Below are 19,110 nucleotides of genomic sequence, written 5' to 3' on the forward strand. Positions count from 1 at the left end.
AACTACATTCCGACCATTGATCCGCGTCACGACATCTCCAGTGCCGTTGATTTGGTCTTTGACTTGACGTATGACTTGTATGTCCGAGTGAGTCGACGCGTTCAAGCCCGGGTCGGGGAGTCGCGCTCATCTCCGACCTCCGCCGTTCCTCGTCGCCTGTGACTAGGCATCTCCAGGCTTGTTTGGTACAAGCTTTTCGTTCAACAGGCAACATCCCGCCAGACCCTAAATACTGGATCGAACATGGAGACAACTCAGAAGTGTCAAGTGTTTAGAACGCCAAGAATCGAATGATATACTGTGGTCTCCCGGTCAGGACAGTCACGATGCTCTGACGCGCTTCAAACATGACTCTTGCATGCTTACCGCGTTGTGCATCTAGCTGTCTTCAAGAATCATGGACTTCTTTCGCAGAGATATCTCCGCATGCGCCTTCTAAGTGTAGTATAGCTTGCATCAAGTCTAGACCCATCCCTGGCGATTCCTCAAGCTATCGTTGCACGCCTGATGACTGCTCCAACACCTGAGGAGCTATCGTATAAAGTAAAAGAAGCTTCTGTTTCACTGTAGATCCGTGTCCGACGACACCATTGTCCATTCCCTTTGACTCGACCAGGCGCACGGAGCACCAAATCTTTACGCCTTACATAAAGAAACATTTGTAGAGATCGAAGGATCACAGCTGCGCCAACTGGTCTGCTTCTACGTCCTCAACCAACCCAGATACAATCCCAAGTATGCCTGTCTCGACGTGGATACCGCCGCCGCCTCCAGACCCCGACACACTGGTCAACCCAGCGCCTTTCGAGCCCTTCCCGCTCATCCAACTACGCGCCGGCAAGATCAAGAAGTCGCTTGGAAATGGCAAGATCGAGTCTGCCATCTACAAAGGACCGCTGACGGGTCCAATCGAGATCACCGAGCTTGGTATTCCGACAGATGAACATGCATTTCATCTGCACGGCGGCCCAGACAAAGCGCTCCTCCACTATTGCACATCACATTACGATGAGTGGAAGAAAGAGCTACCCGCCTCAGAACACCGTTTCAAGCCCGGTGCGTTTGGCGAGAACCTATTCAACACCGAAGTCAGCGAGATGAACCTTTGTATTGGAGATCGACTGGCCATCGGTGACATCGTTGTCGAGGTTAGCGAGCCACGCGGACCTTGCTACAAGCTCAACCATCGCTTCGAGGTCAAAGACATGGCCAAGCGCACACAGACGCTGCTACGTACGGGGTGGATGTACCGTATCATCAAGACCGGCACCATCACTGCAGGCGACATGATCTCCCTACTCGAGCGACCGCATCCAGAGTGGACGATAGCCAGAGTCATGTACTACCTTTTCATCGAAACAAACAACGTGGAAATGATGAAGCAGATTGTGCAGCTGCCGCAGCTTGGATGGGACATCAAAGGAAAATTCCAGAAACGTCTGGATAGAGGTGTTGTTGAAGACCACAATAGCAGACTGTTTGGCGGCGAGGACGAGAAGATGGATACTTGGAATGAATACCGCCTTGTCGAGAAGCGAAGGGAGACGAGCAGTGTTACGGCCTTCATCTTCGAATCCTTTGAAGACATCCCAGAGCCGCCGCCCGTCGAGCCAGGTAGCCACGTGCGACTAAAGCTAGGAGGAAAGTTGGTACGCGCCTACTCCGTCGTTAGCGGTACCTCAAAACGTTTCGAGCTCGGTGTCGCCCTAGACCCAAGCAGTCGCGGCGGCTCCAAATACCTCCACTCACAGACCAAAGTCGGGGACATCCTCACCGTCGGCCGCATCACAGCAAGCTTCCCCCTCGCCAAAACCGCAGACCGACACATCATCATCGCAGGCGGCATCGGCATAACAGCCTTCATGACAGCCTTCACCTACCTCCAAGGAACGAACCAAGACTTCCATCTCCACTACGCCGTCGCAGAAGAAATACCCTTCGCTTCTCAAATCGCCGCACTAGGCCCCAAAGCAACAATCTACAACAAATCGCTCGGCCAACGCCTGAACCTCTCCGCCATCCTCTCAAAAGCCGATCTCCAAACCCACATCTACACCTGCGGCCCCCCACGCCTCATGGACGCCGTTGTCGCGACCGCAAAAACCTACGGTATACCCGAGTCCTCCGTCCACATTGAAGCGTTTACGGTAGCTACATCTGGCGATCCGTTTACCGCGGAGCTTAAACAAAGCGGCAAGACGGTGGAGGTGCGGGCTGCGGAGTCGCTGCTTGATGCGCTGAGGGCTGTGGGTATGGAGATTGATAGTTCGTGCGAGGTGGGTAATTGCGGGACGTGTAGGGTGGATGTTTGTGGGGGGAGGGTGGAACATCGGGGCACGGGGTTGTTGGAGGAGGAGATGGAGGCGGGGGCTATGTTGAGTTGTGTTAGTAGGGGGGTGGGGAGGGTTGTGCTGGATTTGTAGGGGGGTGGGTGGTGTGAGGAGGCGATGGTAGTATTGCCGTGTTGCGGTAAGGTGATTGGTGATGAGTTGTGAAGGGTAGGAAAAGTGCGTTTGAACAAAATAGTAATAGTTTTCTCAAGTATCTTCCCAGAGACGTAAATGCCATGTATCCAGGACCCAGACTCCATCCCAATGCAAACTCTAATCAATCATCCCACCGCATATTCAAGATCAAAGCTTCAACTTCCTTACTACTCAACCCCTTCTTCTTTCCTACTACCTTCTCCGTATTCTCCGTCTCACCCCTCCCTCCCTCCCCCCTAGCAGTTTCGAGTCACATATTCCCGTTAAACCACCACGACGCCGCGACTGGCCAGCCGAAGATAACTGCGTAGAAGGGGAAGTAACTAAATGACTGTTAGCGACATGTTCCTAAGGAGAAGGATAGTCGGAGAAGAAATGTAGGGACTTACACAGCACTCGTTTTTACCAGTTTTCTTGAGAGATCACCAGCTCGCCATGCATGAGGCGTCATGGTAATGGGGTTGCGAGCGAAGGGGTGGGGTTCTACCATGCTGCGGGAGAGAGTGCGCCAGAGGAGGCGGGCTTGGGTTGGTGATGGCATGGTTGTGTGTTGGGGTTTGTGTGGTTGTGTGAAGGGATCGGGTTGGTTGAGATGGAGTTGGGATGGAAGTAGTGTTGTCGTAGTATTGTGTTGACAAGATTGGTGTTTATGTCTCTTGCTGAGTGTAAAGATGTATGAAGTGGACTGTTGATACCAGTAGTAGTTGTAATAGTTGTAGTTGTTGTTGTTTGTGAATAGCTACCTTTCCTCAAAGACACCATCCTATTTATCCAACCTACAAATCCAAACCCACATCCCCATCACCCTCACCAACCCGCGATGGCACCACCAAACCATGGCGTGAGCCCTCCATCCTCCTCAGCCCTACGCCGCAACCCGACCGGCTAGCCTGACATGTCGGACAAGCCAGGCACACCAAAACCAACAGTCAGCAGCAAAACACGACCCGTATCGGGCAACAGGACTGAGCACCGTGGAAAGCAGTCGCTTGTTCCCGGACGCTGTCATTGGTCTGGGCTCGTGCGAAACTTTGGATGCAATGACGGTCGCGAGAGGGTGGTGTGAGTTCGGTTGGGGCAGGGTCGGCGGGTGCCGACGGCTTGAGTCAGGTGATACGATTGTGGTGTGACACGAAAAAGCAATGTGTATGCATGATGCTATCCTCACAAGGAGTAGACGAGGCTTTTGTAATGGTTGTTTGTCTTCGTCTTGCTATGCGATTACCGGATTCCACATGTGAGTTGCGGTTTCCAGGATGGAGCTGCGAGAGACAGCTTTCGGGATGACGCACCTCGGTCGGCCTGGCTTATCAGGGTCGCTGACGAATTTCCGCGCCTACAGACGCGGCGAAACTTTTGACTGACAACACCACGCGCACACATTCCATGCTGAGAAGCTCGTCCTATACTAAATAGACCACAACTGAAGTAGTAAAATGGCAGCAGCAGTACTCGCAGGCAGCACCGGCCTCGTCGTACGTCCCTCACAACTCCCAGATAACCCCATCACGCACTCCTAACACAACGCGCAGGGCTCCAACATCCTCACCATGCTCCTCGCACACCCCTCCTTCTCCGCCATCCACGCCTACACGCGCCGCGACCTCCCCAACCCAGCAGGCTCTACAAAGCTGCAACCCATCACCTCTGCCGACCCGTCCACCTGGCCCGCCCAATTCCCCTCGTCCTCTTCCCCACGCGTCTTCTTCAGCGCCCTAGGCACAACCCGCGCCCAAGTCGGCGGCTTCGACGCGCAGCGTAAAATCGACTATGATCTAAACCTGGATCTCGCCAAGACGGCCAAAGAAGCCGGCGTAGACACGTACGTCCTCATCTCGTCCAACGGCGCGAATCCCAATGGCTACTTTGCGTATCCGAAGATGAAGGGGGAGTTGGAGGAGGCGGTCAAGGGGCTGGGGTTCAAACACACGGTTATTGTGCGCCCGGGCTTGATTGTGGGGGAGAGGAGTGAGTCGAGGCCTGCGGAGGCGGCGTTGAGGAGTCTGGCGAAGGGGCTGAGGGGGCTGACGCCGAAGATGACGGATTGGTGGGCGCAGGATGCGGGGATGATTGCGAGGGCGGCGGTGGAGGCGGGGGTGAGGTGTGTGGAGGGGAAGAGGGAGGAGGGGGTTTGGATGCTGGAGATGAGGGATATTGTTGAGTTGGGGAGGGAGTAGGTGGTGGATGGGATGGGGATGGGGCTGGTGGTGTATGATACCCTTTGTACAGTTGTTATTTAAGTGAAGTTATGTCGCGTCTTCAGTATTAGGTCTCCATTTCTTGACATTGATGCGATGCCTATAATTGCAGACTACAACGATAAGCGACCCTTTATCACGAGTTGCTTATAGTCAGTCTTTAGTGTATAAAGGCCATGTCAACAGAAAGCATAGACTGCGACGTTGCCTCTTCACACGCCCATTTACACATCCTTCACAACGAAGTAAACACAATACTCGAACATTCAACACTCATAACGACAGTCGGCATGATTACCCGCTCCAATGCACGCTGGACCCTTACAGCACATGCTAGACTCACTGCGGAAATTCACGCGGTACCTCGCGCTTTCCCCACTCTGCTAGAGGTATCTTCCGAAACCTTATGCTGCCACCCAATCAGCATGAACGAATGAGACTGCGCCGCATGAAGTTCCCAGACTACCGTTACCCCTGTATCCCTCCCTCGTTTACCTCGCGCGAATTCCCTCTTTCACTTCCCGTGCAGAAACAGCCTGGCCTATATAGACGGAACGGAATGCCTCCCAAATCGCAGCGCAGTAGGGCTTGTGCTCAGTGTCGGTCTAGACGTGTTAAGGTATCTTGTTCGGTATCTGCAATTGAAGGGTTGAAGACTGATCTGTGGTGTAGTGCGATGAAACTCCAGTTGAATGCCAACAATGCAGGCGTCTCGGCCTGGCTTGCTCTGGAGCACTTCAGGGCTCCATTGTCATCGACATGACGGAGCGAGTAGCCAAGCCCAGAGGTCGGAAGAAGAAAGAGACGACGAGAGCTGCGCTGGCAGTCCGCGGAAAGGATCCAACGGAAAATAGCCAGCCATCAGCGATTCCACGTACAATCCTTGCCCAAGACGAAGCCGCAAGCACATCAACACCAACTGGCCAGCCTCCTTCTTCGTCATACCCAGCATTACCGTCCGAAAGCAGAGACAACGAAAAGATAGAGCAAGCCATCGTAGCAATCCGCTACCAGTACAGACCCCCCATGCTAAACCAGCCCTCAAGAATCCTGCCCGAAGCTCTAGATACTGCGTTTCTCTCCCACTACATTGAGCTCAACAAAGGCGGAAGTCAGTACGCACCGGAAATCCAATGGTTGGGTCATATAAACCAGATTCACAGCAACGCACGAAAGCCAGCTGTGAGGCTGTCTCTCCGAGCAGTGTCCATGGCCTTTTTCGGGAAGCATCATCATGATCCAAGTATTCTGATTGATTCCTGGAGATGGTATACCGTGGCGTTGAGTGCGCAAAGGACGTCTATAGCGAGACTGAAGAATGATGCTATCCCTGATGAGGAAGAGGTTTTGGTGCCGCTTATCATGTCGTTGTACGAGCTGTATGTAGGGGCGACTGCGACGGGTGCGATGTCTCATATCGCGGCTGCGGCTGAGATTATGAATATGCGCGGTCCGAGTAACTGCGGGTCAGGCGCCATCTGGCCGCTCTTCAAAGGAATCCGCAGCTCTGATGTAAGACCAAGGACACCACTATCGATACCTAGCCACTCCACTAACACCCCCAGGCGCACAAATCCGTAGTCTTCAACCGCAAATCCGTCTACGCCTCCCTAGACTGGATGACCCTCCCCTTCATCGGCAAACCACGCGACGCACACCAAACTCTCGCAGATATCGAACTCATCGTCCCCCACTGTTTCGCCATGCTCGAAATACCCGGGTCCATGCGCGTCCTCTTCTCCACGCCAATACCCTCACACGTCGACGTTCGACCTTGCAAAGAACTCGCGTGCAAATTGATCCGGCAACTGGATGACTGGGCTGCAGCATACCCGCACCTGACTAGTGTATCCAGGAGCGAGCGCGGGACACCGGTTGAGAGGGGTACGTCGAAACTACCCAAACCCAATACCAGGCAAGGATCTTCGTCCAATACGAGTTCGCCTAATACCTTCGTAGCACTAATCGCATCGAACTACATGGCCGACCGCCTAGTCCTAAGCATGCTCATGTACAAAATGCACACGGAAGCCACAGCCCCCGTAGAACCATACGAGATGCCTACCCCCTATTACTTCGACGTGGCTACGAAAGCCACGACGGATATCATCGAGGCTGCGGCGGAAATTGAACAGGCCCAAACACCGGGGTTTGACCTCTTGCGCAGTATTGCCCCCGTTATGGCTGTGGCTTTTGCGGCGCCGACGATGGAGCTTAGGAAGGATGCGGTGGATACGATGACGCGGTGGGCGAGGAGGATAGGGGGGCTGGGGAGTATTATTGGGGCGATTTGAGGGGGGGATGGGTGTGAGGCGTTTGTGTACGCCAGTTTAGTCTGGGTTTCTGCGACTTGCATTCCCAGTGCAAGGGCTATACACTCATGGTGGGTCGCTCTGATGCGGTGTTCTTCTACCCGCCGCCTTTGGTTGTTCTCTTGGGCCAGCAGTCGATGCATGTCCGTCTTCAGCTGCTTCCTCCTCAGCAACGCAAGACTGAGTCTTTGTTCATGTATAATGGAGGACTCGATTTCATGGTCTCGCCTGTCGCGCGCAACGGAGAGTGCTCGCTGTCGACCGGCTGGACCAGATCAACGCCGATGTCTTCTAGAGGTGGGAAGCTGCTCGAACGCGAGGACCTTGCTGGCGATCTTCCTGGTCCTTGTACTGATTTGCTCCTTAGACTTCGAGGTCTGAGTGGCTGCCAGTCACTTCCAAGTGGCCGCGGTATGATTGTTGGCAGGGAGCCCCCAGTAGCATCCGGGTTGTTACCGATTCCAGGCGATCGCTCACATTCAAGCTCTTTCAAATCGGCCAATATCCAACCCTTTGCTGTTCGCACATCCGCAGTCATCACAGCAGCCTCGTTTGTACCCCTGGACCATGTGCATCGCTCCCTTACTGCGTCGCGCAGCGACGTCTTTACCCACTCGACACGACCTCTTGAGTAAATTGACAAATTAGATAGCGCAATCACGAGTGTGGGGGCAATAAAGGTACCAGTCTGCGGCCGTAAATGGACAGGAAATGCATAGCGAAGCTCCGCAATGGACCAATCTTCCAGGATCTTTGAGGCGATAGTCTGGGCTTGGGATCCATTCATCGCGGCGATAGGGAAGTGTGGGGAATCCGGAGCGGTGTTGCGCGAGGTCTATGGAGATGCGGTACTTCTGGCTTTCGTAGAGTATCTCCCCGCGTATGAGCCGTATGGAATGCGGCAGGTGTGGTTGGCTCGTCGTGGTGGAGGAAGTGTAAGGAAATTGGGATGGCGCTCCTTGCTATAGGCCCATAATGTCAGTACCATCCACTATTGCTGCAGAACCAAAGTATGGAGGATGTTGACCCAAAGTATCTCATGTTTGCCAGCCTTCACATGTAGGTGCACAATCCTATATGAGATGTCTACGCAATGCAAGCGAATTCCGTTTGCCATGTATTGCAAGACTTCAACTCGTCGCTACATTTCTCCAACCCCCATCTCAGCTCATAATGCCGCATCCCCATACCGGACGCCTAACCCTCCCAGGAGCAGGCACCACCACGCTTCGTAACATCAACAAAACCTGGAAGCTCTGCGACGCAAGTCACGCTATACCTTACGACCTCCATCCCCACGGCGAGCACCGTGCGAAGAAATGGTCTCGACTCTTCCAAATCCGACTCGAGCGCCTTGTACTGCTCACGAATGCACGGATGGAGGATTATATCCTACAGCAGATGCGAGACGTTGTATACTTTAGACACCAAGGAAAGCAGAATCGGTTGCTGTGTGTGACCGTTTGCGACCTCGACAGACTTTACAGGAGGATTAGACGCGAGCAGATGAGGTTGAACAGCGCGGTGGAGAGAGCTGAAAGATTGTTTTATCGGCAACACATGGAACAGGTCAGGCGATTGGAGCTCGTGGTCCAAGATCTACGTCGAATGGACATGGCCCGGCAGCAACAATTTCAACTACCGGCTCGCACATTCATCGACGACAGCCCTTAGCATTGAATCCAAGTATCAAGCGCGACATGAAAGAACGACAGGTTATCGACAACACCCTACCATACCAAGCGTAGCCATGACCTCGCCTCCAGCCCCATCAACTTCCTTTGTCACCCCATTGTCGTCTTTGTCCACCATCTCACAACGCCATCTTCTTTCACCACCAACACACCCGCAAATACTACCTCCAACACCGCAAACCGTCTCCATACCCATCAAACACCATCGCTAGCGCATAGCCTCACCCTCATCTACATGCTCCTCAAAACAACCGATTTCCATCCTCTGGCCAAGATTGAAGAAAGGACTGCTGGAGAAATCGCACGCGCAATGTCAGGCAATCCACCCTACCCTGCGGGCTACCCGTTTCTCCCTCCCTCGAAAACAAACCAGAGTGCGACTGAGCGTTTGGCAGACGTTAGGAAGCTGTTAGCTCAGCAGAAAGAGGGGGGAAAGAGCGGGAGTGGCTCGAAAAAGATGACCTCGAGAGGTCTTCCTCCCACTCCGCCAAAACACGATCCAGGTGCTTGGGGAGGTCTGGAAGAGGCAAGGAAGCTCATTGCTCAGCAGATGGAAGGGCAGAGGAGGATGCATGGCAGCGAGACGCGGCCGCGGAAAATAAGATGTCCGTCGTCGACAGTGTCGTCGGTTTCTAGCGAGAGTTCACTGGGGTCCTTGCCGGGGAGCTCACGACCGCAGGGCCCGTATCCTCCGAGCTTACCGTCGCCGCTTCCGAGGCATCATCCTCGGAGTCATTATACGAGACGGCCTTCACTGGATGAATCATCACGCAGTCCATCTCCGACACACGCGTCACGACGACCTTTGCAATCAATGTTTGATAAAGGCGATTATGAGCGGAAGTCACACCAACCGCCGCACCGAAGAGACCGAAGTTGCACTCCCATGGACGAGGTTTTCGTTCAGGATATCACGTGGCCGCCATTTCCTGAATGGCCATCTGATGTGTCTAAAGATGAGGAGATGAAGTTTATTGAAGGTGAGATCGAGCTTTATAGAATTAGAGAGGCGTATGAGAGATCTGTGGGACGGAAACTTGTGGCGAGTTATAGGAAGAGGGTGCTTAAGTATGAGAGGGATGTTTTGACTTGTAAGCTTAGTGGTGCAGGGAAGAAGAGGAGGATGGGGCGGTAGAGGGGCAGAAGTATGCAGGGATAGTCCAATATACACGCAAGCTCTAAGATGGTCTAGTAGTAGCATACCACATGGATTGAGGCGCTTTCTCTCTTGCTGGCGAAGCATGGTTGTATTGAAAAATCCTTTGTTTGGGGGGCTCTATCAAATTGTGCTGTGTCTTTGTTCGAGCACAAAAACGCGACTTTCTTTCATATCGCACTATTTTGCAAAGGCTTTGGCAACGCTGAGACCGTATCAACCACAAAAGAGCCGTCGCAGGAGTACATAGCGATCGATCCAATTCCTACGCACGACTAATCCGTCTCAGCGCCGCCAACATGTCTGAGCTTCAAAGTGCATACGCGCCCAACAGTCTTTTCGCCCCAATGGACGATCTGCAGACATACATACTCAGTACCTGGGATCTGAGGCACCCGCACGACTTCTTCACACCACCACTCCCTTATCAGGAAGTGTACAGGTTCTCAGACCCGTGGCTCATATTCGCCTTATTCTCGCTTGCCAAAACAACCTCAATCGATACGGCACGTAAGGCATTGCGTGAAGTACTTACACGCGATGAGCATGAAGGTGAAGTCACGGCTAGGGATGTCCAGGAGGCGCGAGATTATGTCATCAAAAACATGGAGCCGGAGGATTTGCAAAGATACAACAATGTCACTGTACCGGGACTGAGAAGAGATGAAGTGAGGTGGAATAGATACAAACATGAGTATGAGGAGGATTACCATGACTTGTTGCGAAGGCATGGCAGGCAGGGGAATGAGTGGGGTACGAGGTCTATATCAAGACGTGACAGTCGAGATGACAGGCTATGTAGCCGTCTAAGAAGTCCAGCGGGTAGATCACCAAATCGTTACCGGCCGCGAAGTAGGAGCCGACCTCGACCACGCGATCGTGAGAGACGTGCACCAAGCGTCAATAAGCGATCGAGCCCACCACCGCATCCTTCGCTGCAGCGAAGTCGTCCGGTCGAGCAGCCAGCCTATCGCGGCGCAACCACTGAACACTTCAGTGGATACGCCATTGAGACGCCCGATCTGGTTGCCGACCCACCCGGTGCCACTTTCGACGAGCAGCTTGAATTACGGGATGAGGCAGTGCAATTGCTTGGTGCGCAAGAGGGATACTACGGAGCTGTGAGGAGAAAAATGCTATCTCGATACATGGCGAGAGTGCAGATGTATGAGATAAAGGTGATCGAGACTAGGAAGCGTGTCGCTGGCGAAGAAAGGACTAGGTACAATAGAGACGATGAAGGAAGAGGTAGGGGAAAGAGAGGTCGGGAGAGGGAGACAAGGGATAGCCGGCGACGATTTTGATCGCTACAGCACATGTAATGTTTCCTTTCTCTCATTTCCAAGTGCGAAGGGTGAGCTTCGTTTGTTAGCGGGCAGATTCGATCAACGTTCCAGAAGCTCATGCATTGTCATTAGTAATGAAGCACCATGCTCATCAGTTTGCTTTCACTCTAAACATACCGAAATCGCGAACACTTAACTGCACTGGCTCGGAACTAGCCCTGGAGCGCTTAGGTACGCGCATACTTTCCATTCGTAGTCACCGACCGCGTTCAACCTCTTCAGACCTGCCCAGATTTCACAGTATGAACACCGATGCCGATAGCGAGGACACCGCACTTGCACATTCTCATCACCGCGCGCCGTATGCAGCTCCGACGATCATTGATGACGAGACTTGTCAACTACAAGGCGCTCGCCTGGACGTGTTCAGCGGTATCCCGAAGAACTTACACTCCATGCTAAACCTGCCTCTACGTCCGGCCCCGAAGCGCCCTGCCGACGCACTCATTGCTCGCGAAGACCGCAACACTAAGCGTGCTCGCGAAAGCCAAGACTCAGACCAAGCGAAACCGGCAGATACTAGAATGACTGGAAGTATGGTGGACCGTACGCTAAGCCCTGAGATGAGTATGCGTAACCGAGATATCTTCCGATCCGCACCGCGCTCTCAAAATCACCGTCGCCGTTCGACCGCATACGAGCCTCGTAAGTTCAACGCAGAGCCGGTTCCGCACACTACCTCCACGCGTAAGCGAAAGGCCGAAGACATCGGAGACCGCATCGATTTCCTGAACTTCGGATACGATGGAATAGAGCCCAAGACGCCGGAAGAGAGACGAATGAAGTACCAGGCAGATGTTGAGATATCCAAGTTGCATGCAAAGCGCTTCAGGGTCCAAGAAGAGCGTTATGCCGACAGGGAGGAATATCATCTTGCCAGAGAGAACCAGCTCTTGGCAGAGGGTAGAGCAAGGGTTGCGCAGCTCTTGGCGGATGTCGAAGAATCTCGACTAAAGAAAAAGAACTGGGCCGATGCTGCAGTGACCGCGGAGAAGACAGGGTCGGGTGAGTGAGGAAATAGTAGTGGCAGGGTGAATGGACATGGTGATGCGAGAAGGAGGTCTGTAAGCCGAAAGGAGCGGTCGATATAGCTGGTTGACGGCTCTCATGTCATGTGCGAGGCTTTATGGGTGGCTGTATGAACTATAGGAGAAACTTGGATGTCATGTCGAGACCGTGGGATTTTGGTACTGGGTAGTCTATTGTAGTTTAGTAGAACGACTTATCTTAGTAGCAACGACTGTTATTCAAAGATACCACTAACATTTCATGCGAGTCGGTCGCCTTCGTGTGCGATGTTCACATGAACCAGGAACCGAGAAAGACTGCAGTTGTCTTTGTCCATCAGCCTTTGAGTAGACAGCAGGCTTTGTTCGCTTAATTGCTTCTCTTTCAGCTCTCAAAATGAATATTGCTACCCCACTCAAGACGATGGCGACTAAGGGTAGGCGTTACCGAATGCCCCTGCTCTTCTCGACCCACGCAACATCTCGCCGTTCTTATCTTTGCTCTGCTCCGTCATGACGTCTAAATGGGCTGACCGCTTACATGAAATCCCCTCTCATTGCGATCGAATATGCAGGAATTGGAAGCTCTCGTCGCCTAGCAGCTTCTTCGTGCCTCCAATCAAATCACCTAGCCCTGAGTCATACCATGATTGGGAGTTCGTCAAAACACTCGCAATTTTTTCTGAAGAGATGAAAGGAAAGCTGTTGCCTGTGGCGCGCGAGTGCTTACGTATTCACATGCAGGCAATGAAGAAGACGGGAGAGGAGCCTGATGCGAGGGATCTGTGGTTCGCAAAGTGTATGGCAGCCAGGAAATTGAAGGAGGCCAAGAACAGAACGAATGAAGATAGACAGAGGGACGAAGTGATCAGGAAAGAGGGTGCATTGATGGCAAAAGGGATCGAGGCAGCGAGGGCGAAAGGGTTTAGCGGCGAGGTACGGGTTGACACCAATGGAAAGCCACCCAAAACCCATAGCCAAGACGCTACCAAGCGTCAAAAGCTATCCAAGCTGCCCCCGCAACAAGATAGTCAACCCGCAGGTGCAATGAACGGAAGATATGATCGGAAAGACCAAGGGGATGGATCCCTGAGAAGCCACGGTGAGCATTTCCAACCAGATGAGGACGCGCTACACGAAGCACCTTCACTCCATGGACAGTTCGCAGGCATCGGTGGAGATGACGGTTTGCTGGAAGAACTCCCTGATGACCCCAAAGGTACCTCTTTCGACGACTTGCGAACTCTACACCTTGAGAAGGATCAACTATACCAAGCGCAAGAAGACTACTACCATGCTTTGAGACTGCAGATACTGGCAAGATACCGAAGAATGCACATGAGCTATTCGAGTGCTGTGCGCGTCGTAGAGAGCAGGATCGATAGTGATCGGAATGGCGAAGTAATCAATTCAAGAGGCAATGGAATTGCAAACAGGAAGAGAAAAGTAGACACCAGTGCTGCGGAAAAAAGGCGGCGCCGCGCCCCAGGCCGACATCGTCAACTAAACGAAGCAGTCGATGAGGCTTACGACGAACATCAGTCCGACATCGAAGACCGTATCAGCTTCTACAGCTTCGGCTTTGCACCGGAAGACGAACATTTGACGAGGGAGGAAGAGATCCAGTTGCTGCCTTTCGACATCGACATAGCCGAGATCCACGCGAAACGATACCAACTACGAGATCGCTTCCCTGGTGGGTACAAAAACTCCGACATCTCGCTTATAGCGAGTGGTAGAGCCTTCTATGCGGCTCGCCGGCTGAAGCTGTTGAAGATGAGACAAGATGCTGCGGCCGAGAGTGCTCAAGTCGAGGCTGAGAGTCAGTAGATAGATCGATGTATGAAGCGCGAAGCCGTTCTAGAATAGTGCCATGATGGAAATGGCTGCGCTTTTGGTATCTCTGGACCGATTAGGTCTAGTCGGGGTTTCCTTCAATGAAAGGTCATTATCTTTTGTTCAAAGTCTCCTTTCACTTTGCACGCGCGCAAAGCTTTGTTCGTCGTACCCCGCATTGTTGACGCGCAACTATTGTCGCAATCTTGAGCCCGCTAAGGGAAGACACCGACGCATCTACTTCGTACATTCGTATAGACCTTTTCACGGCCTCTGCGATCATACTCTTGCGCTCGTGGAGGGTAGCGATATCGGTAGATATTGCCGACTCCCGCGTCGCCACCTCGTCTCAAATATCAGGTATGTTAATCTGCCCCACTATCGCTCAACGGAGTGGTTGCTCATATCTGCGTAGTACCGCTACCACCGCTGAACTCGTTGATCACTCCGACCGCGCCGTCGCGATAACCGTTCGATTTCCTTCAACTCGAGATGGCGTCACCGGACCATGAAGATCACCCGCTCATGCTGGAACAACTACGGGAGATCGCGCTGAACTGGCATATGGAAGACGAGACTCAGATCTTTCCGCAGCATCTATGGCCAATGAGGTGGGATGATGATTCCGCTTCGGCGCGATCGATCGTCCGCACTGTATTGGAGATATCGCGCTACAGGGTCGATTGTGACAACATCTTCGAAGAGATCTCACACAATAGAGAAGTTCGGTTAGGAAGCGCAATAGACCCGCGACATTAGATAACACCAAAAGACGTACAACCAGTACTTGCGCAGATTCAGCAAGAGAAGTTCGTTAGAGCCAGGTACCAACAAGATAATGTGTTACTTAGCGCGTACAAGGAAGAGTTGCTAGAGCATATCAAGACAACCTAGGGTACTAAGCCTATCAATATCCTACCAGACAAGATCAGGCCTCCGGACGAAGAGGACCTACAGCGCTAGTTCCATCATTATATCCCAGCCTTAAGCGCGATAACCAAGGTCGCTATCAATGTCAAGGAGATACAACGGGAGATCGTGACCGCCATCAAGAATAGAAGAAGCAAACGTAGAGGTATTAGACGGCCCAAGAATAAGAACCAGGGCGATAGCATCAGAGTCGTCCGCCCAGGCGATTTGCACGACGCACATCACGCTCTAGTAGAAGCTCATAGACTGTACAACATTAGAAATGGCTTCTCCCCAGACGGAGACGTTCAAAATAAAAAGACTAGCAGAGATTCGAGCGGAGAAAAGACTCCAGATTACGTTCCAGATATGTTGCGAGCGATAAGATCAGGACGTCATCTCTTAAATAACGATGAAGAGCCAATCAATAGCATTCCGGCAGCATCTCATAAGTCGTCTAATATCAAGAACATTCACCAACGTACTCCTGTGCCTTCAGCTTCCTTTCTTAGGCCTAGCAACGCCATCAGCAAGATGCCAGCCGTAGGACTGCACGGCGCTAGCCTAGACAGAAGGATTAACGGGCTACCAAATCCACCTTTCCATTCCCTGCTAGAGAGGATAAGACCACGAGTCCCCATGCCACAAGATCAATTCAAACAACAACAAGTTAGTGGACGTACAAGAGTAAGCAGAAGCCCAGCGGTATCACCAAAGCGTGGACCTAGTACACCAGCCAATGCCCAGGCCAGCCTACATAACCCGTCCCGCCCGCCCTATCTAAGCACCGGCCATATAAGTCCTCGTAGAGAGGCGCGTGATCGGCCGACACAGGAGCGCCCTCAACCTCCAAGGAGGTGAGAGGCTAATAGCTCCAATGCTGATATTGCGCCCCAACGCGTCGCCAGGCGGAAGCGGGGTGTCGAAGAAATTGAAGATCGCCTCAACTTCCTAGATTTCGGGTTTGACGAAGAATTCAAAACACCTGAGGAGAAGCTCATGAAACTTCAGGCGGAGCTTGAGATGACACAAATGACACAAAAGCGCTTGAAGACTAAAGGTGCATGGAGCTTGGTTGGGGGTAGGAGGATTCACGTGCAGCTCATGCTGGACGTCGAAGAGCGCCGACGAAGAGCCAGGGAGGAGGCTGCTGCTGCCGCCGACGCGGATGTTTCTTAGGGTATAAAGCATGTTTCGAGATGTCCTGCTCGCCTTCAGCGAGTTCATGGAAGACGGATACGTGGTTTCTGTCGACGCGAAGTCGCTGGGCCTCGTTGAACAACGCTGCCACACCTGGCTCAGACTTCAGTCCTGCACCATCGCCTACCAAGTCGTCCGAAAGCACCTTCTGCTCTGCTGCTGTCTTTAAGCAACGCTGCTACACCTGGCTCAGACTTTAGTCCTGCACTATCGCCTGCTGAGTTGTCGGGAAGCGCCTTCTGCTCTGCTGCCGACTTCGAGCAAGATCGCCGCAGCTCCATTCGACGTACAAGGTTGCGGGAAAGCGAATTACTCAGAGAACTATCTTTCTCGGGATGCATAGGGTATAGTGACATATTGTAAGCAGTGAAATGTTTGTCTTTGTAAGGATTGCGCGAGCAATCCGGTAAATCTACGTCTGTCTCCAATCCGATAGCCAAAAGCTTCATATTATACCCAATGCATGGTCAAGAGCAAAGCTTTCTCTTGAAGAAATCAGCCTGTCGCTTGACGCATTCCTCGAAGTTGGGTTGCGTGGCGTATGCTTCGTAATGACCACCGCGGAACAAATGCAGCTCCTTTGGCTCGAGTGCACGACTGTATGCTTCCAATGTAGTCGCAGTGGGCGTCACAACATCGTTGTCTGCAACAGTCATGAGCAATGGTGTCGGAGAAATGTGGTGAATCCAGGCCGCTCCAGGATGCGCTCTAAGATTCTCCATGCTGACCACGAGTTAGTTGGATGAATTTTCGCTGGCATTGCCAGGTTGATTTTTGCGTAACGAACCTCCTCAAGGTTACTTGGTTTTTGAAGTGAGGAACGACACCCTCAAGCCCTCCCATGGACGCGTTACTATCTTTTGTAGTCATGGCCGATCGGTTTAATCGATTTGGATCGACAACAGGAATCATCATAGGTGGTTTGCCAGCAGCACGATCAATTCGATCTAGAATAATCAAATTAGTCAAAACTCAATAGCTGTGTTAGAGGATTGGGTCGACACAGACCTTTCTGGAAATCTGCTTCCCAATCTGCGATGTCATCTGACCGGATCAAATTGGCAAAAGCAGAGTATCCCTCCACCAACGGCGCCTGCGAAACGACGGCCTTCACTCTTCGGTCCACCGCAGCAACCCAAAGCACATTACCACCGCTGAACGACGAGCCCCATATCCCGATCTTGGTAGGATTCACCTCAGGTCGGGTCTGAGCGTAAGTAATGGCGTCGGAAATATCACTGATTTGTATCGGTGCGTCAACTTCCAGTCTAGGTCTGCCTACTCCAGCATCGCTCTCTCCAAATCCACGATTGTCGAAAACCAAAGCGGTGATGGGAAGGTTCGCCACAAGATATTCAGCGACCGCTGTCAGGCCCTGATCTTTCGTGGCCGAGAAGCCATGTGAAATGACTACGCATGGCAACTTTTGCCCGGAGTAGTTTTTCGGGGTATAGAACAAGCCACGCAGGGTGGTTTGGTCCAGCGTTTGGAAAGAAGCTGGTTGGGTGGACATGATCGCAAGAATATCCTCCGGATTCAGAGAAAAAACGTTTGTGGAAGAGGGTAATGAATTTGAGGTGGTTGAAGAGGCGGATCGAGCCATTAGGATGCTTTATATTATAGACTACCCTCAAGCTATCGTGGTTACTCATACATGTAGGCTACTTTGTAATCCATACTTTAGTGTAACCTCAGGTAGATCCTATCACAATGCTTCACAGATTCCGCCCTTACGACCCTCCGGATGTCTGCGTCAAAGCTTACGTAACTAGCTTCGGAGCACGTGCGGGCAATCTCATACGGCCGTAACTTCACAAAGGCCGTAACTTTACAAAATTCGGAACATTACTGCTCCGGTCTTTTCCCGATGGGCAAAATCGACTCCTGTTTGGTTCAGTCCGATGATCACACAAACCGTGAAACGCTTTTAGTTCACCAGCCTTTCTTGATCTCCAGGCTGGCTGCGAGGTCCACCTTTTAGTGGGATCTTCCCTTTGCCCGAATTTCTTCTGGATCACAGTCTTAGATTGGATCTGCAGATGCGGGGATCAGAATCAAGACTGCTTGTCAATTGATACGGGGGAATGGAGATTGTTTATATTGTGGCGTCCATCGCATCAGCTATTGATTTCCAAGCATCCATCTCGACTTACTGAACTCGCAACCTCCGTTCTTACCATTTTACCATAACAACCTACTACACACTCTACAATGCCTCTCTGGCTCGTGTTCTACCCCGAAGGCCATTTCCAGGATATGGCGGCGAGGAAGGCTCTCACTCAAGACATCACCAAGATCTATACGGACATAGGCCTTCCTCCTTTTTACGTCGTCGTCAACTTCATCAAAACGGGTCCGCAGGATATGTGGATAGGCGGGGAGCAGAAAACGGACAAGCCGTTCATTCGTTTCGTCATCGAGCACATTGCCGTCAACCTGCCAGACGACGACACCGCGATGGACAAAACAGCCAGGCGAATTGACCAGGCTTTGAAGCCTCACGTTGCTGACAAGGGATACGATTGGGAGTTCCACGTGGATGAAACGGACCGTCGTTTGTGGAAGGTCAATGGATTGGTTCCGCCGAAGTTCGGAAGTGAGCAGGAGAAAGTTTGGGTCAAGGAAAATCGTGCAGTACCATATCCCGAAGGATTGTAGGCTGATAATGGCGTGTGGAAAACCATGTAGCTTGACCTCCTGATCTGCCAATTCCACAGGAACCAAAAAAAAGTATACTTTGCGAACTCTGTCTACAGCTTGAGATTTGTCCATTTGCATCCTTGCAGTTAAAATACTTTCTCGTTTGGCATTTTTGATAAGCCTCCGTTAATCGACTTATTGCGACTCAAAAATGTCAGAAATATGACCCGTGAGTACACGGTTGCAGAGCAGGAAAAGTACATGCGGCAAGATGTATTCTCAATAGCGGGTGTTGGTCGTTGCATCCACATCATAGTTCACAGCAA

The 19,110-nt window shown here is 52.1% G+C and overlaps 6 protein-coding genes across 6 annotated transcripts; all 6 read left to right on the plus strand.

Moving 5' to 3' along the window:
- Positions 1 to 737: 737 nt before the first annotated feature.
- J4E86_005890 (uncharacterized protein) lies at positions 738 to 2,423 on the plus strand (the record flags this gene model as incomplete). The annotated part of the gene is made up of 1 exon (XM_051446421.1): positions 738 to 2,423. One exon carries the CDS (start codon positions 738 to 740, stop codon positions 2,421 to 2,423), a length of 1,686 nt encoding a protein of 561 aa, XP_051301996.1.
- A 1,499-nt stretch (positions 2,424 to 3,922) lies between these two features.
- J4E86_005891 (uncharacterized protein) lies at positions 3,923 to 4,663 on the plus strand (the record flags this gene model as incomplete). The annotated part of the gene is made up of 2 exons (XM_051446422.1): positions 3,923 to 3,961; positions 4,019 to 4,663. 2 exons carry the CDS (start codon positions 3,923 to 3,925, stop codon positions 4,661 to 4,663), a joined length of 684 nt encoding a protein of 227 aa, XP_051301997.1.
- A 780-nt stretch (positions 4,664 to 5,443) lies between these two features.
- J4E86_005892 (uncharacterized protein) lies at positions 5,444 to 6,978 on the plus strand (the record flags this gene model as incomplete). The annotated part of the gene is made up of 2 exons (XM_051446423.1): positions 5,444 to 6,196; positions 6,250 to 6,978. The coding sequence occupies 2 exons, from the start codon at positions 5,444 to 5,446 to the stop codon at positions 6,976 to 6,978; spliced, it is 1,482 nt and encodes a 493-aa protein (XP_051301998.1).
- A 4,456-nt stretch (positions 6,979 to 11,434) lies between these two features.
- Positions 11,435 to 12,205, plus strand: J4E86_005893 (uncharacterized protein; the record flags this gene model as incomplete). Its single annotated transcript, XM_051446424.1, has 1 exon — positions 11,435 to 12,205. The coding sequence occupies one exon, from the start codon at positions 11,435 to 11,437 to the stop codon at positions 12,203 to 12,205; it is 771 nt and encodes a 256-aa protein (XP_051301999.1).
- A 741-nt stretch (positions 12,206 to 12,946) lies between these two features.
- On the plus strand, positions 12,947 to 14,029 carry J4E86_005894 (uncharacterized protein; the record flags this gene model as incomplete). Its single annotated transcript, XM_051446425.1, has 1 exon — positions 12,947 to 14,029. One exon carries the CDS (start codon positions 12,947 to 12,949, stop codon positions 14,027 to 14,029), a length of 1,083 nt encoding a protein of 360 aa, XP_051302000.1.
- Positions 14,030 to 18,355: 4,326 nt separating this feature from the next.
- On the plus strand, positions 18,356 to 18,802 carry J4E86_005895 (uncharacterized protein; the record flags this gene model as incomplete). The annotated part of the gene is made up of 1 exon (XM_051446426.1): positions 18,356 to 18,802. One exon carries the CDS (start codon positions 18,356 to 18,358, stop codon positions 18,800 to 18,802), a length of 447 nt encoding a protein of 148 aa, XP_051302001.1.
- Between the last annotated feature and the right edge of the window lie 308 nt (positions 18,803 to 19,110).

Source organism: Alternaria arbusti (assembly GCF_024043155.1).
Source record: "Alternaria arbusti strain BMP 1465 chromosome Unknown scaffold_7, whole genome shotgun sequence".
Classification (NCBI taxonomy): domain Eukaryota; kingdom Fungi; phylum Ascomycota; class Dothideomycetes; order Pleosporales; family Pleosporaceae; genus Alternaria; species Alternaria arbusti.